Genomic DNA, 18828 nt, shown 5'->3' on the forward strand with positions numbered 1-18828 from the left:
AGGGTTAGAAGCCAGCCTGGGCAGATAGCTGGGGAGACCATATCTCAAAAATACCCAACACAAAAAAGAGCTACCAGGCAGAGTGATGGAGTGGCTCAAGTGTTAGGGTGCCTGCCTAGCAAGTGTGAGGCCCTGAGTTCAAACTCCAGTACCTCCAAAAAAAGATATTCTGCTTCTGATCACAAGTAAATGTGGTTTTACTTGAGCAGGTTCAGAAAGGCAAGGACTCTGTTTAAACACTTCTCCCAACAACACTGGATTCCCTTAGTGCCCCACTGTATCTTTTGAACAGGTAGACCTACAAATAGTTGGAACTGTGGTATTTAAACCAAAGTAGCATTTTAATATTAAAAGGAGCAATTTCTTACAAAAGTGCTATTTTCTCTTGAAATTCCTTTTTCTCTACAGGCTCCCCTCCCCAGTAAGGGAGTGCTGTGAGCACTGAAACGAGAAAGTCACATTCCTCCCTGAAGGCAACCCAATTATCACCCTTTCACCCCAAAACAAATTTACCTTTTTAAGACTGAAGGACTTTATCACTCATGGGAAAATACAAACAAAGATTAAGATGCCATTTAGATATCACTGGAATTTTGCATTGTGAAGTGACCTCTTAGTTTAATGGATTCAATGCGTTCCCATTGGAGCAGAATACATACAGTGCAGGAGAGAAGCATGATAAATGACACTGCTGTGACCCTTACATTGAAGCAAGGGAATATTGGGAAATAAATCACAATTCTCGATACTCACCAATCCTGCAATGGGAGTAGGCAATCTATTGATCTTTTTAACAAGTCCTGGCTTTATAGCATTCAGCAACCTGTCATGAAAAAGGCAGAATGTCAAGTGAGACATAAAGCAAGATGGATCACACAAATCACCTTCATCTGGGGCTACAGTGAAACTGCTGAATAGGAAAAGCAGTGAATCTAAAGCATGTAGTAAATCTCAACAATCCATCAGCCTTCATGCAGCAAGGGAGAGCTTTGCCAACATCAAGTTTGTCCATGGCAGGTGGAGTTTTGGAATTTGGGAGTGTTAGGAGAGAAGGAAGGGAGACAATTGCAGGGGCTTCAAATGAACAAGGATGTGATTGGGGTCAAGGTTGAAAGGGAATTGTCTAGAATTGAGCCAGGTGATACCACACAAGTAAGGGGTGCTTTTGATTCTCTGATTAAGGCAGGGGCCTCTCCAGGAAGGTACTAAGTTCAGAGACCAGCATCCATCTTTACAAGTGACTTGCCAAGACAGATTCTGCCTCCAGATTCTATTTGGTCTTTGAGGAGAGTGGCTTATTAAATGTGGTCAAGCTGCACTTAAAAAAGGAAGACTACATTTTGTAAGAGGTTAACCAATCATATCCTGAAGATTTTAAACAAGGCTGACCACAATTCCCTAGGTACGAAAGATATTTGAGCAAAAGAGTTTCAGAGTGAGGTTAAGGTCATGTAAAAATGCTAACACACACAAGGGAATGCAAGAGAAACAACTATGACTGACTGTCTACAGGAAACAAATTCAGAGGAAAGCAAAATAAGGAAATCAAGCTGTAAAACTCAAATATGGTTAGCATCAGGGTAAAGAGTAGAGTGTGGTATTTGCAAAATTGGTTACACATAAAGAATAATTGAAAGTAAGAGAGGTACATATGTGGACATTAGATCAAGGGCAAACACAACAAGGGGATTGGACTATGAGCACATGATAAAAGCGAGAGCACACAAGGGAGGGGTGAGGATAGGTAAGACACCTAAAAAACTAGCTAGCATTTGTTGCCCTTAATGCAGAGAAACTAAAGCAGATACCTTAAAACAACTGAGGCCAATAGGAAAAGGGGACCAGGAACTAGAGAAAAGGTTAGATTAAAAAGAATTAACCTAGAAGGTAACACCCACGCACAGGAAATCAATGTGAGTCAATGCCCTGTATAGCTATCCTTATCTCAACCAGCAAAACCCCTTGTTCCTTCCTATTATTGCTTATACTCTCTCTACAACAAAATTAGAGATAAGGGCAAAATAGTTTCTGCTGGGTATTGAGGGGGGGAGTGGGAGGGGGTGGAGTGGGTGGTAAGGGAGGGGGTGGGGGCAGGGGGGAGAAATAAACCAAGCCTTGTATGCACATATGAATAATAAAAGAAAAATGAAAAAAAAAAAAAAAAAAAGAAAGTAAGAGAGGTAGAATGAAAATTTATTTCCAAATTCAAGAATTAGGCAGTTAGGTAACTTATCTTGGGATAGCGTGCAAAGCAAAATTTAGGGCAAGAATTTATTATAATTAAACGGTCAGCAAGTAACAACCCATGGGCCAATGTCACCCAACATCTGCTTCGGTAAATGAAGTTTTATTGGTACACAGCCATACCCATTCATTTACATATTATCTGCAGTTACTCTTGGGCCACATGAGGAGAGATCAGTAGTTACGATGCAGAATGTATAGCCCATAAAGCATACAGTTTTTACTATTTGGTCCTTTCCAGAAAAGATTTGCTGACCTCCATTATAATTCATGCAATCCAAGATTACCATAAATTCTGCTTCATAGATTTCTAGAGGTCAGTTACAGAAAGTCTTTGCCATACTTCAATAACACTATCAATGTATTAAGAAATGTTTCTACAGAAGCATTACAGACAGGATATTCTGCTTTTGTGCCAAAGATCAATTGCTTGTTCTTAGTATCTTTCATTACAAGACCAGGCTATTGTCCCCAACTGGTAATACGTGAAGCAGGCATGTGTCTTTTTTTTGCCCACCAAGAACCAAGATGGCTGCTGTTTTTCATGAACCCAGTTAGTTTTAGCCATGCATTTAATCTCTGAAAAAAAAGAACTTCTTTACAACTTATTTAGGAGTTGCTGTTTTTTTCAAGTTGGAAGGCAACTTATTCACACTTCTTGTTTTACAGCTCAAAAAACTCAGGCCTAGTATGACTGAGTACTTTCCCCAGGGCTGATCAGGGCCCAGTCAGGACCAGCACCCCAGAGTCTTGGATCAGGGTGTGCTCTTTCTTACCTGGTGTGAAGATATTTTCTGGTTTAAAACATACAGATAGATATAATGTATCCAAAGCCAAGTTTTTACATGTATAGAATTGTTAAGAAATATTACTTTTCTCACTAGTTCCTAACAGGGTCATTTTAAACTGAATTTAAAAATAACATTTGTGTAGTGTTGACAACTCAAAAAGAATCTAGAGGACAAGACAGTAAAATGTAGGTCACTCTGTCACTCTGTCCCACAGGGCCCCACACAGCCATTGCAAAATAGGTTATTCATAAAGGAGAAAAGGATGCCCTCAAGGCAACGTGAATGACTTTCCAGAGACAATTTACAAATATACACACAGGGCTGAGAGTGGTGGCTCACACCTGTAATTCTACCTACTCAGGAGGCAGAGATCAGGAGGCCTGTGGTTCCAGGCCAGCCTATCTCAAAGAACAAGCTAGGCATGGTGGTACATGACTTTGGTCTCAGCTATGCAGGAGGGATAGGTAGGAGGATTGCCAGTCATGGATAAAAACGTGAGACCCTATCTGAAAAATAACTAAAGCAAAAAAGGGCTGTGGGGCAACTAAGAGATAGCATAGATAAATGGGACCTCATAAAGCTAAAAAGCTTCTGTTCATCAAAAGAAATGGTCTCTAAACCGAAGAGAACACCCACAGAGTGGGAGAAAATATTTGCCAACTATACATCAGACAAAGGACTGATAACCAGAATATATAGGGAACTTAAAAAACTAAATTCTCCCAAAACTAATGAACCAATAAAGAAATGGGCAAGTGAACTAAACAGAACTTTCTCAAAAGAAGAAATTCAAATGGCCAAAAAACACATGAAAAAATGCTCACCATCTCTAGCAATAAAGGAAATGCAAATTAAAACCACACTAAGATTCCACCTCACCCCTGTTAGAATAGCCATCATTAGCAACACCACTAACAACAGGTGTTGGTGAGGATGTGGGGAAAAAGGAACCCTCTTACACTGCTGGTGGGAATGTAAACTAGTACAACCACTCTGGAAAAAAATTTGGAGGCTACTTAAAAAGCTAAACACTGATCTACCATTTGATCCAGCAATACCACTCTTGGGGATATACCCAAAAGACTGTGACACAGGTTACTCCAGAGGCACCTGCACACCCATGTTTATTGCAGCACTATTCACAATAGCCAAGTTATGGAAACAGCCAAGATGCCCCACTACTGACGAATGGATTAAGAAAATGTGGTATCTATACACAATGGAATTTTATGCAGCCATGAAGAAGAACGAAATGTTATCATTTGCTGGTAAATGGATGGAATTGGAGAACATCATTCTGAGTGAGGTTAGCCTGGCTCAAAAAACCAAAAATCGTATGTTCTCCCTCATATGTGGACATTAGATCAAGGGCAAACACAACAAGGGGATTGGACTATGAGCACAGGATAAAAGCGAGAGCACACAAGGGAGGGGTGAGGATAGGTAAGACACCTAAAAAACTAGCTAGCATTTGTTGCCCTTAACGCAGAGAAACTAAAGCAGATACCTTAAAAGCAACTGAGGCCAATAGGAAAAGGGGAACAGGAACTAGAGAAAAGGTGAGATCAAAAAGAATTAACCTAGAAGGTAACACCCACGCACAGGAAATCAATGTGAGTCGATGCCCTGTATAGCTATCCTTATCTCAACCAGCAAAAACCCTTGTTCCTTCCTATTACGGCTTATACTATCTCTACAACAAAATTAGAAATAAGGGCAAAATAGTTTCTGCTGGGTATTGAGGGGGTGGGGGGGAGAGGGAGGGGGCGGAGTGGGTGGTAAGGGAGGGGATGGGGGCAGGGGGGAGAAATGACCCAAGCCTTGTATGCACATATGAATAAAAAAAAAAAAGAGCTGTGGGTATGGTTCAAGCAGAAGACCACCTACCTAACAAACATGAGTCCCTGAGTTCGAACCCCAGTACTGCCAATATGTGTGTGTACATACATATATAAGTATAGATATGCATATATATGCATGTATGTGTTTCTAGGGTAGGGTGTAGTGGCTCAGACCTATAATCCCAGCCACTCAGGAGGCAGAGATGGAGGATCATGGCTCCAGGACATCCTGGGCAAAAAAGGGTTAGCAAGACCCTATCTCAAAGAATAAGACAGGCATGGTGGTACATTCCTCTAATCCCAGCTATATAGGAGGTGGAAGTAGAAGGATCATGGTGGAAAAGCTGCTCTTGGAAAAGGTATGAGACCCTATGTGAAAAATAATGAAAGCAAAAAGGAAAGGGATTGAGGTTGAATGCCTGCCTAGGAAGGATGAGACTCTGAGTTCAAAACCCTAACACTACTACAAAAAAAACCCAAAAAACAAAAACAAAAACAAAACACCCCAGCATATAGTACACACTGTCTGACACCTTGTTTAGCTGTAGAGTCATTCCTCAGTACCTGAGGGGGATTCATTCCAGAGCCCCCCAAACACCAAAATCTCCTGATTCTCCAGTCCCTTGAATGAGATGGTGCAGTGTCTTCATGGAGCCCACGCTGTCCCACTGTGCACCTTAAATCATCGCCAGCAATGTAAGTGCTGCAGAGATGGCTGTTATGCCACATTGTTTAGGAAATAATGACAAAGGAAAACAATCTGTACATGCTCAGTACAGGTGCAAATCTTTTCAATTTATTTATTTTTTGGTGGTGCTGGGGTTTGAACTGAGGACCTTGGGCTTACTAGGCAGGTGTTCTACCACTTGAGCCACTCCCCAGCACTCTGTGATTTTTCACTGGATCCAGTAGAATCCAAGGATGCTGAGCCCTGGCCACGGATACACGGGGCTGACTGCATGTCTTGGAGGTTGGATGGTTTCTTGGAGAGCACGCCTTAACGATGCATATGGGGCTATGTTCTTTAGGCCTTTGTTTTGTTTCTTGATGCAGGGTCTTAATAGGTAGCCCAGGGTGACCTCAAACTTTCAATCCTCCTGCTCCTGATTCTAAAGTGCTGGGATTATAGAAGTGTATCACCATGCCCAGCCTATGTCCTTCTTAATAGACATAGAAGGATATAGGAGAGCTGGCAGAGGGGACAAGACCATTAGTTCTAGAGAGTGACTGCCTGAAATAAAGTCCAGCTGGGACATTCCCTAGGAATATCACTTTGGATAAGCCCACTAGCCTCAGTTGTCTCAACAATACAGAAATATAATGCTACTAATTATAGAGGTGTTATAGCAAATGAAATATGTAAGAAGGTAGCACAGAGCTGGGCACGTAAGTTCTCTACAAATGTTCCTCTGTGTTTGTGGCTAAATTCTTATCTAAAGGAAATCGGTGCACAGCATTTTATATCCACCACTTTCTTGAATAATTTTAGATGTTTTAAATTAAATGAAATAGCATTGTTTCCAGATACCAAGCCCTGTCACTAATTTGCCAAAGTAGAAAAATAATAAAACACTCCACTCCAAAATTAATAACCTAAAAATTCTTTTTGAAGAGGTGGGCACCCTTCTGTCTTCTATGTCTAAGAGATGCATTAATTTTTAGTCATGTGAACCCACCAGCTCCTCTTTCATATATATTTAGATTTTTAAACTGTCCTAAGTATTTCATTTTATTCATCCTTCCTAGAATTCTATTTCTATGCCAGAATCTTCCCTTGTCACATGAAGTTATAAAAGTAAATAAATAAAGCAAACTATAATGCCAGCCTGTAATAGAACTACCAAAAGCTATTACCTCTCTCAAAATGTCTTGCTATAAATTAAAAAATAAAAAGTCATGATGCTCTTACACATTTAGAATATTTCCAGGTCAAGGCAGCTGTATGTGTTCACATAAACATCTCCCAACTCTGCACACAGTTTACATTATACAACAGTAAAAGATAACACTGAGTTCACATTGTAGAAAAGCCCAGCACCTGCTCATCTTGTATTCTGCATCACTGAGGACTTTTTTCTGTATGTTAGAAAATAAATGAGACATTCAACAGTAAAGCTATGAGTAAGAGTCAAGAATATTCACTTGTAATTTTGTTAAAAATCACTATTGCCATCCTATAATTGAAATATAAACATTTTCAAGAAAAACCTATCGGTGCCAGCTTTCAGGTGGCAATGCTGGATGATAGTTGAGATTTTGTACCTTCTGATGTGCATCATCACCCAGAAGTCCTGCCCCGAGGCACAGGTCATGTACCTGGTTCCAGTGTTTCTGCAGAAGAAACAAAGTGATCTACAACATGTGAAGATGTCCCCAGAGGCATGCCCAGCTGCTTTGTAGCTTGGCTGGGACAGTCTACAAGCCTTTGGGCAGCCATTTTATACCACAATTTGGTGCTTTAGAAAGTCTGCTTTAGCATGTGCCTTCAAAGCACAAATAAAAACAAAGCACAATGTCAAAATATAATGGGATTGCTGGGTGCCAGTGGCTCATGCCTGTAATCCTAGCTACTCAGGAGGCAGAAATCAGGAGGATCATGGTTCAAAGCCAACCCCAGGCAAATAGTTCTGTGAGACCCCCTATCTCAAAAAACCCTATCACAAAAAAAGAGCTAGTAGACTGGCTGAAGGTGAAGACCCTGAGTTCAAGCTCCAGAACTACAAAAACATATATATATATAATAGGATAACATCAGCACCAGTGGAGAAAAAGAAAACTAGAAGAGTATCTGTTGGGGAGTGGTAAGGGGAAGACGTGGGATCCAAGCTCTCCCCATGGATGTTCAACAAACAACATCACCAGCAGGAATCCCTGACGCAAAGAGTCCGCCATCCACTTGGCTGAAAACTCCATCCAGTAGAGCTCTGAGCCTCGGTCCTGCTTGTGGGCTCTGCTGTCCAAAACCTTCAGCTAGAAGATGTCAACAGGTAGTTTGTTCACTCCATCTAGTAACAGATCATCTTAGTATTCATCAGAAAAATGTTTCTGGGAAAATGGCATAATTCTACAGAATAAAAAATTCAGCACTTGTGCCATCCTGGGTCCTCTATGAGCAACATGCCCACATTTACCCACAAAAATAAAGACAAAAATGTTGAAGAAGTAAGAGCCAAGTAGAAGGCACTACTTTCAGATATTTATTGATCCAACTATTCTTTGTCAAGTCCTTGCTGTGTGTTGTACACTATTTTAGGCTCAGGGAGGGCAAATGAGAATGAGCAAAGCAAAGTCTTTGTTCTCTGGGATTCTTCATCATGGTATCATGAGTGAATGGACAGTGGAGAAGAAGAAAAAAAAAGTAAGTGAGAAAAAAATTCAGATAGCAGAAGTGCTGGGAAAATGAACCTAATGATATGCCACGTGAGTGATACTTTAATTGGATGGTGAGAAGGCTGCCCCAGGGAGGTAACATGAGAAAAGCTGAATGATACAAAGGTATTAGCCATGGAGAGAAATGAGGACAAGAGTTCCAAGTGGACTGAGCAGTTAACAGAAAGGCCTGAGAGAAGGGGGCGTGGGATCTTTGAGCGATAACTAAGACAATGCAACTTACACAGTGAGTAGAAGGAAGAGCTCTATGATGTAAGGCCAAAGCATAAGCAAGACCCAGGCTCAGAGGAAGTGTCTAGGTCTTTTGCTAAATTCAATGGGAAGTACCAGAAGATGTTTAAGATGGAAACTGAGATATCTGGTTTATATTTTTAAAACATCACTATATGTGAATAGGTATAAAAATGATTCTACTACTATAAACATTATAGAAAATTTGTGCATATTAAAATCATAGGTATCAGAGAGCACAAATAAATAAAACATCAAAATAACCTACAGCACTGAACTTGAAGAAGAGAAAAGGACAGTGAGCTTGGAGTCAGCAGTCTAGGTTTTACCAGGTAAATCCAGCACGCATTAATCATGGGTTCTTGGCACATCACTTAATCAGGGTTATAGTTTCCCTTTAATAAAATGGAGTTTTAGAAGCCCTCACTTTCCATCCAAGATAATGGGGAGAATCCAGTAGGATGGTGTCTGTTCTTAGAATCTGATAAACAGAGATTGCTTATTTCCTCATGTAAACTGAGCATGTCTATTTTGGCTAGGTAAATTCAAGTTGTTTAATTTCAACTTTTCCATTAGCCAACTGCCAAAGACTAAAATAAGTTTGACTTGTTTTCTGGCCACCTTTGGATAAAAAAATCTCACATAAATGAGTTATACCAACAGATGAGTATAGTTTTCTTAGTATGTTTGATGAGAAACAGCTAGAAACAATAAGAAAAATTATGATCTTGACTTACTCTAAATTATGAAAGAAGTTAACAAGGTAGGCAAAAATAAATGTTTCTTAGGGCCCAAGTTAAATGGTATGTACCAAATTCTTTTTTTTCTAAATTCTTATACTCATGTAAAAGCACCCTATAACCATTAGATCACAAGGCCATTCCATATGTTCCTTTATGTACTGATCTTATATTATGCTGACTCTGAAGTTGAGTACAGGGGATACAAAAGAAAACAGGGAAGACCCCAAGTCTCTTCCTCTTGGGAGGTTGGTGGGCATACTTACTGGTAGATTTACAACCTACAGGAAGACCAGAATAGTACACATACTAGGTTCATTGTCACCACCTAATGCATAGCCATCTTGAGTTCTTAAAAGGTAAACTAAAGGCACATTTGGCAATACTCTATGGACTACAGTTCTTAAAAGATTAACAACTGAGTTCCTTAAAGAAACAATTGTTGGGACCAACAGGAATGATGCTGACATTGTGACTCAACCACAGAATGCATTTTATAACTCTTTGTATCCCTCGTATCCAGCACATGGTGGCCTCTCAACCATTGTTTGATGGTTATAAAAAAGAAGTAAAGACTTTTTCTACCTACAACATTTTTAAAAACATCTCTGATCCATGCTTTGGGGGAAAGAGATTCTGTTTCATACATATTATTCCAACAGGCCATATAAGAGCTGTGCAAGGGGCACACCACTAAGGATATTACTGCTGAGTTTCTATGACAAGACCATCTAGACATTGTGAATTATATCAATGGCAACTATTTGTTACTGGACTGTAATAGGAACGTTAAAGGAAAAATTTTTGAGCCATTGCAAATCTGAAAGGATTGAGCTTATTCTACTCTGAAATTCCATTCTTCTCTGAAATTCCATTTTAATAATTATCCCAGAGTTCAGGAGAGAGGACAGCTGCTATCTGTACCTTAAACACAGGGTGGGGAAGTTCATTCTTAATCTCATGGGGAATCACTTTGTTCTTTACAACTAGAGATTACCTCACCATCTCACTAGCTAGGTTTGTACAGCTGCGACAGGCAACTCCGATCACAAAATTACCCACTTTGTGTCCCTTTTAATTTGGCTCAATAGTGTTTTTCTACGTGGTCCCCTTGATCACTTTCTGGGTTTCACTATGGCCCTGGATGAAGGTATATACGCTTTCATTTTAATCTAACATGGCATCTGTTTTTGAACCCAAGCACATGATCAATTTAACCTTGACCATAAACCTGTTGCAGAAGTCATTTTTAAAGATTCCTTTTTAGAGTTGCCTTGGCAAAACCAAGAAAAGTAATGCTTGACATCACAAAAAATTAAGTGAACAACAGGGGAAATGAAACCTGAACCACAGAGGAGTTTCATATGACTAAGACATTGTTGGAATGCAAATTACCACTATTAATAGCTACCAAATGTTTGTGGGGTGCTATGCATTGTCCAGATTGGGTGATTGGTGAGCTGTATTTGAGCATACCCAAGAAGAAATCATAGGAGTTTTAGAAAGTCTTTGTAGACTTGGAATTCTAAGAAGTTGGGCCTCAGCTTGGGAATTCAAGAGCGTATCAATGCTGCTGTTATTCTAATACAGCTTCTGGGGCACAGACTGCTCACCAAATTCACCAACTTCTCCACCTGCATACAACGAAGTTGTATTTCCCAGCCTCCTTTGTGTAATAGAATTCTGGCCAATGGGGTGTGGGCAGAAGAATTTTAGGCCTAGCCCTAAAAACTCTCCCAAGCCAATTCTTCATTCTCTTACCTCCTCACTCCCTAGTTGGACATGGACACCCAGAAAGTTCTTGGAAACCCTGAATAGAGGATGGAGTCTCTGTTAGATGGAGTCCCATCTGAATAATTGCTTGGAGCAGAGTCATTTCTACCCTTCCCTACTGACACACTTAGGCTACACAAGAGTGGAAGTACCTTTCTGTTGCATTAAACCACTAAGATTTAGAGGTTCATTAGTTATAGCACCCAACACTACCTTAACTATCACAACTCTGCAGAGGTCTTTTCCCAATGAAAAGGAACCCTACCTTTGCAAATGTACCCAAGAAAATCCTGCCCCCAAATGTGAAACTAAACACTTGGATCTTCCTAGGATGGGAGCAGAAAGCAAAGCTAAGATTTGGGGCATGGTAAACAGATGCATCCATTTCTATTTCTTATATATCACTTCTATTGTTAATACAAAACAAAAATCTGACACTGATGAAATGATTTACAAACACAGAAGGAAGCATAAAGCATTTATCTGAAGACTCTGGAGCCCTTCTGATTCATTTTCAATCTCTCTCACCATCCACCGCTTGCATGACCACTCTTGCTGTCTGGAAATTATGGAATTTGAGGACTAGAAGAGGCCTACCATCAAAATGATGCAGATAAGAAAACAAATCACGAAGACAAGTCAAAGTACATGCCTTGAGGTCAGAGCTGCTAGTACTGGAGTTGGCATTTCAAACTCAGGGTGCTAAATCTAAACAGAACACATTCCTATGATGCCTCACTTCTTGCATTTCAGCAACTCTCTCACCACCCCAACTCACTGCCATCTTACCTGATGTGCCCATGTCACCCAAATGGACCACTTCTAAAACTTGGCTTTGGACAACTTCCTTCCCTCTTCCAGTGATTTCCCAAGAACCACAGGACATTCTTCAAGTGCCTTCACCTAGTAATCAAGCCCCTTTACCCCAACCTGCCTTTCCCACCATGCCTTCACTCAAGGTTCCCCCTGCTTCTATAAACTTTAAGTATAAAATGACACATGAGATCAATGAACTGTGGAAGCTGACAACACATGAGCAAAATAGTATAACCAAATAAAATAGAGAGTAAGGCAGTGATAAGCTATGCAGTAATTATATGTAAATGATTGTAATTAGCATTTCTTTTGCACAGCTAAATTCCAGTTATTTCTGGGTTTATTGTCGGGAGGGTGGAAAGTGAAATTGCTGTGATGCAGTTCTAAAGACTTTTTGTGTTCAGTCTTGGGTGGGATAAGCTGCCAGCTCCTGACCCCTAACCAAGAAGTTCTCAGAACCATGAGGTCCAGGATTGGGATTCATAAAATTTCAAAAGTAGTAGGAGTCTCCAGAAACAAACACCTGGGTTCAAATTCCAACTCAGTAACTCACTAGGCAAGTTTATTTATGTAGTCCACATCTAGGAGCCTCAGTTTCTCCATCTTTAAAATAGGGACAAAAATATCTACTAGTCATAATACAAGATGTATAGGAAGTGAAGTAATGCATGTAGTACACTCGGCACAGGCCTGGATAGTGCACACTTCATAAAGGGTGGGTGCTGTTAGCATTTCCTCTGAGTAGGTTTCCATCCCCGCCCTCCCACAGGTGGAAGCCTGATGTGTCAACCATTGGTTTGTTCCTCCTCCCAAGCATCCTGCTTGAGAACAGAGCGAGTGAATGAGGTCATGTTAGGCCTTACATAGGCATGGTTTCTGAACAGGCGGAAGGCAAAAGAAAAGCTGGGGCTGGGGAGGAAGGAAGGGAGGATGCCCAGGAAGGGAAGGGAGTGTGGCGCTCCAAAGACAAGCCCGGCTACAATGTAGCTGCACCCACAGCTGGCACTGGCCTTGAAAGTCCTCCCAAGGCTCCTGTCCCCTCACCTACTGTCCTGAGGGTGATAGGGAAGAGCCAAGGGCTGCAGGCCCTTTGCTGTACTAGGAAGAGGAGGTCGGTTCTAATGTGGCTTGTTAGAATTGTGACTCTATTTCCTGGTCATTCTACTTATCATTTGCACACATTCACACTACCCAGCTAAGCACAGACTGGATTCTTCACACAACTGGATTCTACAGTGGGGCTGCCACAGACTCAGAGGAGGTGGACCCCAAAAGACACACTGTGAGGAACACTTAACCCACATTCTAAGTGAGTGACAAGGAACAGAATTTGGAAACACTGTGTGTATAGGAAAGATGTAAACTGAGGGTGGACACAGCAAACAGGTATAGTGAGCATTTTTTTATTCTCTTTAGGGCCATGGTGTTTTACTTACATATTTGTGTTTGGTGCATGGCAAAAAGAAATCAAAGTCTCACTGTCACCAGAGGTCATTTCCTTGAATGTATCCTAGTCCTTTTGCTCTTCTGTATAGAAGCAATGCTGACTGCCTGTTGCTCACTGGGTACTGACAAAACTTCTTGCCACGCTATGTGAGGCCTTCTACAAACTGACGGGACACCACCTCTCATCTCCAGTCTGCCCTGCCTCATCTATGTCTAAGGCTCTAGCTCAGAGCATGCAAAGTACTTTCATGGGTTTCTGTCTGACCTGCCTCTCCCAAAGACCTCCGCTCACTCCTTTGTGGACTAGTGAACGCCTACTCATTCTTTGAAATCTAGCTTAAATGTTACCTCCTCACTGAGCCAATCCCTAGGTAGAGACTAGGCTCCCCATCTCCAGGTTTCAACACTCTTTGGCCTCCCTGTTTATCACAGACTACAGAAACTGTCCGCCTTCCTCACCAGGTGAAGAGTTAATCTTCTCTGTAACCCCAGCTCTAGTACAAGGCCCAGTTCATGGTGGGATCTCACTTTTTGCTTATAATGAAAAGGACGACAATTACAAAGTACTGGGAAAGGCAAAGACATCAATTTGGGAACAACATTCAACTTTAGGTCCGTTAACAATGGGCCACATCAGAATCATTCTTTAAAGTCCAAGACTAAAGTTGAGTTCAAGCCACCCCATCCTAGAAGGATCAGCCTATAGGTTCTGTGTCATCTACACTTGTTATCTGATGGAGCTCCCCTTGGTCTGTGGGAGAGGGGATAGGAAGAGTGGAGTCATTCCTTCTCTCTACAGGATAGCTGGGAACGGACTGATAGCAAAGGAGGCAGAAGATCTCTGGGTTCTTTTGTGATGTACTGTGGGACACACAAAAGGGCAGGGGAAGGTTGGGAGACCCCATGGCCACCTTCCCTGTAGCAGCACACATCATTCTACTTTACAGCGTTTCAGCAGAAATTCAAAATGCAGTTTTACTGGGAGGAATGAAGAAGGTGTTCCTGCAGTCAGAGGCTCTGGCTCAGAAAGATTTGACCATCAAGTGAAGCATTGTCACAAGGAGCTAGAAATGGTGACAAAACCACTCAGTATCTAAGCAATGTCACCTTGGTCCCAATTTCATGGCCTTTCTCTGTTTAATGTTATAATTCCTAACTTAATGAATGTGTCTTTTGGTACATTTTATTTTCTGCAGTTTTAAAAAAATCTTTTTGGCAAAGACAGAATATATATATAGTCAATCCATAGCACGATCTTTTCAATGAAGTTCTAAGTATGAACAGTGCATTACAATATATACTAGTACATCTAGAAAAGAATGGAATGACATTGGAAGAACTCTTCTCAATGATATTTTAGATCTTGAAGGCAAAACTTTAAGTCCCATTGTGTGTGTGTTTTAATGACTTGATATGTAATTCATAGAGTTACCCATTAAAAGTATACAATCAATAGTTTGTTTAGTCACAGGATTACACAGTCATCACTGCAAACTAATTTAAGTTTTCCTTCTCCCTAAAAGAACTCCAAGCCCATTAGTTTTCCTCCCTTTTACCAACCCACAACCTAAGACTGAAGAAACCACCAATCTACTTTCTGTCTCTATAGATTTGCCTATTCTGGACATTTCATAGAAATGGGATCAGTGTGTGTGTGTGTGTGTGTGTGTGTGTGTGACTGGTTTCTTTCAGTTAGTGTAATGTTTTCAAGGTTCATCCTCATGGTAGCATGCATAAGTACTTCATTTTTCTTCATGGTCAACTCACATTGCGTCATAAGGACATACCATGTTTTACCTGTCCATCACTTGTTGGCCATTTGAGCATTTCTGTTCATTAGCTACTACAAATAATGCTGCCAGGAGCATTTGTGTGTAAGTTTTTGTTTGGATGTGCATTTCCACTTCTTTTGGACATGAATTTAGGAGTATAGCCATTGGATTATATAATTTAATGTTTAACCTTTGGAAGAACTACCAAGTGTTTTCCAAAGTGGTTACATCATTTTACATGTCCATAAGAAATGCATAAGTTTTCTAATTATTCTGCATCCAGGGCACACTTACTATTACATTTCTTATTTATTTAGTTATCTTAATAAGTGTGGGGCAGTGTTTTGATTGGCATCTCCCTAAAGGCTAAAGAAACAATGTTAAGCATTTTTTCATGTACTTGTTGTTCATGTGTATAACTATTGTGGAGAAATGTCTATTCAGTCCTTTGTCCATTTTTAATTGACTATCATTTTATTATTGAGTTATGAGTTCTTTATATATTCTGGATATAAATCCCTTATCAAATATATGATTTTTACCATTCTGTGGACTGAAGATGGTATTATTTGCAGGCAAAAATTTTAACTTTAGGCCAGAGGACCAGGTATGGTGGCACATGTCTGTAATCCCACCACTCAGAAGATTGAGGCAGAAGAATCATGAGTTTGAGGTCAGCCTGGGCTACATAGTGAGATCCTACCTCAAAAATACAAAAAATTAATTTTAGTGGAATTCTATTTGTACACCTTTTTAAAATCACTTACAGCTTTGATGTTATATGGGAAAAGTGACAACCTAATCCAAGTCACAAAAGTTTACTGCTATGTTTTATTCTAAGTCTTTTATAGTTTTAGCTCTTACATTTAGGTCTACCATCCATTTTGAATTAACATAGCATAGTTTTAATACATGCTTACTGATTAATTATAAGTACATCAATTTTATAATAATTTTCCTTCTTCCAATTCTTCCATCAAAACCTTACTATTCACCTGCCATGTGCAAGAATAGATGGGTGAGTCACTGCTACGGTTTGGATCTAGGATGTCCCTCACAGGTCCATGTGTTAAAGATTCAGTCCCCAGTTTGGCACTATTGGAAGGTGGTGGTGACTTTAAGAAGTGTGGCCTTATGTGTGTGGCGGGGGGGTCTTTTTGTTATTGGATGTATGCCCGAAGGGGCTGTTGAGACCCTGGCCCCCTTCTTCTCTGTTTCACTTTCCAGTTGTCATGAGGTAAGTGATCTTCCTATACCAAATGCTCCCACCATGGTGTCCATTTTTAAGCCTGTATTAAGGCTCAAAAGGAACAGGACCAACCAATAATGAACAGAAACTTCTAAAACTATGAGATAAAAACTTTAAGTTGATTATCTCAGGTATTTTGTTACAGTAATGGGAAACTGACAGTCACTATCACCGCTTTAAGGAATAATCTAATAGAAATTAGAACATGCAGTCTCATAAATAGTGGCATGTGTGAGACAAATTTGCTTGCTCTACTGATAGCCAAACTAACTTTCAAAATAGGAACAATAGAAAGAGGGTTGCCATGTTCACTCCAGGAGATATAGTGCTCACAGTTATGGGCACCCAGGTAACTGAATGAAGGCTGTAGCAATGGGGGTACCTTAGCAGAGGGGAGAGTGTACAGTGTGAGTGTGTTTAGGATTTAGATCAACAGAAATGGACAGAGAAAAGAGCATCCATGTGGTTGGAATGAAGGGAAGCAGAGGTGTGGAGTGGAAGGGCACAGGTGTGGAGTGGAGCAGCACAAAGAAAATGTTAGGAGCACTAGATCATCCCTGGGTGGCAGGGCATAGGGACAGGACAGACGAGCTAAATGAAAACACTGCACCCAGTCAGTGAGGGACACCTGGTGTCTGGAGGAACTTGAATCACATCTGTCCTGTCTTGTGGGAAGGAGGCAATAGACACAATGAGCTATGTTTAAGGATAGTGGTCTCTGGCAGGCTACAGTGGGTTAAGGAAAGGCACTACGGCTAACCACTCAAACATAAACTCTTAACTTTTGCTTCTCTCTCCCTCTTTCTACCTCTAACATAAAGAAAGAAGTCTACTTCTGCACAGTTAATTTTTAAAAGAATCAGACCTGTGGTGGACTATTTAAGAGAGGGCCAGGTCCTCTGGGTAAGCAGAGGAAACACTGAGAACTGTGGAACAAGAATTTTGCACACTTCACTGTGGGAAGCCAGCCCACCCGGCCTGGAGGCTCATGAGAGGGAATCAAAAAATGAATTATTAGGGAAATACAATTTGGGAGTTCCTAAGTAGTCTTAAATCTGAGCAGCGCCTAATCTAGCATGTAACCTCCCATGCAGGCGATAGAGTAGGCCAGTTTCCCCTCTGTCATTTAAGTGGCCCGTTTTAAACCTGCTGTTACATGTTGTTTTAAAGTCAATTGATCATTCTAATAAGTGTGCATTAAATGTGTTCAGGAGGGGAAAGATTAAGCTGTGATTGAAGTCAGCAAAAGTCTCATGCTTATTAAGGCACAGATTGGCAGAGTGGAAGAAATCACTACAGTTTGGAGGAAATGGTTCCTGAATGATAATGATGCTAAAATAGGTTTCAACACATTTTGGGGAGGCATCAAACAAGCTCTATGAATGCACTCTGCTGGATCAGTGTCATATAAAAAGTATGTATTAAGAGAAAAGACATTGTGACAAGGAATATAACATTTTAAAGCAACAAAACATTTAAAAAGATGGACAAGTTTGAGAATGTTTCCAATACAAGATGCTTACAAGGGATCCCTGACAAGACTTTGTAACTGATGCCTAAAGAACAGTTTGAATGGAAACAGTGTCCACCACTGTGCTAAGAGTTCCTCTTTTGAGTAGGGACCAAGAGCTATTTATTTGGCGAGCACTGGGGGTCCATTCTGCTCATAATGAAAGTCCTCCACATGGGTCTTCTGGGGTTTCCATATGTTTTCCTCTTTCCTAACAGAAGGCTGTTGGAGATAGGCAGCCCTTGCCTAAGTCCCCCACCTAAGCCAGGCCAATCTTTAAACAAAAAGTTGCTTTGCACTGGGGATCTTGAGAGGGAGGGGGAGAAGGAGAGGGAGACGCAGAGGGAGGGGGAGGGGGAGAGAGAGAGAAGGAGTGGGTTAAAATGTCCTCACATGAACTTAAAGGTTTAATGAGTGTGAGTGCCAAAAAGCTGGAGACAGGCCAAGACAGTGGGGCCAACTGTGATTTGGCAGTCAGACAAGAGAGAAACCTACATAGAAGGCCTATCAAATTCTCACCAGTCTGCTAAAGCCAAAATCAGTAACAGCAAAAGGACCCAAGTGTGCTGAGATTGGAGTGAGAATCTAGGTTGGAAAAAAAAGCTCTAGACAAAGAGTCCAGAGATACACTGAGCTCCACACCTCAGGTCTCCACCTGTCATCCATACTGGGAGGCTGGAAGATCCCAGTTATTCATCAACCAGGCTGCTGTGAATATTACATAAGAGATGCGTTGTGAGCACTGAACAAAGCAGCGGTGTTCAAAAGACACCAGTCTGAAGTGTCTAATAACTGGGTTGAACACCCATCCCAGTCAGCAGAGGACAGTCCCAGGCACCACCCGTTCCAACGTCCCATCTGGTTAACATCTCTTTTCAGTCTCAACGGTCTTAGTTTAAATTACAAGCTATATGACTACTCTGCTTTTCCAGTGGTTCCAGGAAACTATGGCACGTGTAGTTTTGTTATATAAGGTATCTCACAGTCAACTAAGATGATGCAAAAGCATGATCCTGGTCTAACAC

General features: G+C 40.9%; 1 protein-coding gene across 16 annotated transcripts in view; it reads right to left on the reverse strand.

Annotated features, from left to right (window-relative positions):
- Limch1 (LIM and calponin homology domains 1) overlaps nt 1-18828 on the reverse strand; it is a 321805-nt gene that overhangs the window by 166663 nt on the left and 136314 nt on the right. For all 16 annotated transcript variants that reach the window (XM_074042353.1, XM_074042351.1, XM_074042364.1 and 13 more), the window contains exon 3: nt 754-823. In XM_074042353.1, the coding sequence (XP_073898454.1) occupies nt 754-823 (70 nt within the window). The remainder of the gene's footprint in view (nt 1-753; nt 824-18828) is intronic.

This window comes from Castor canadensis, chromosome 9 (genome assembly GCF_047511655.1).
Source record: "Castor canadensis chromosome 9, mCasCan1.hap1v2, whole genome shotgun sequence".
Taxonomy (NCBI): Eukaryota; Metazoa; Chordata; class Mammalia; order Rodentia; family Castoridae; genus Castor; species Castor canadensis.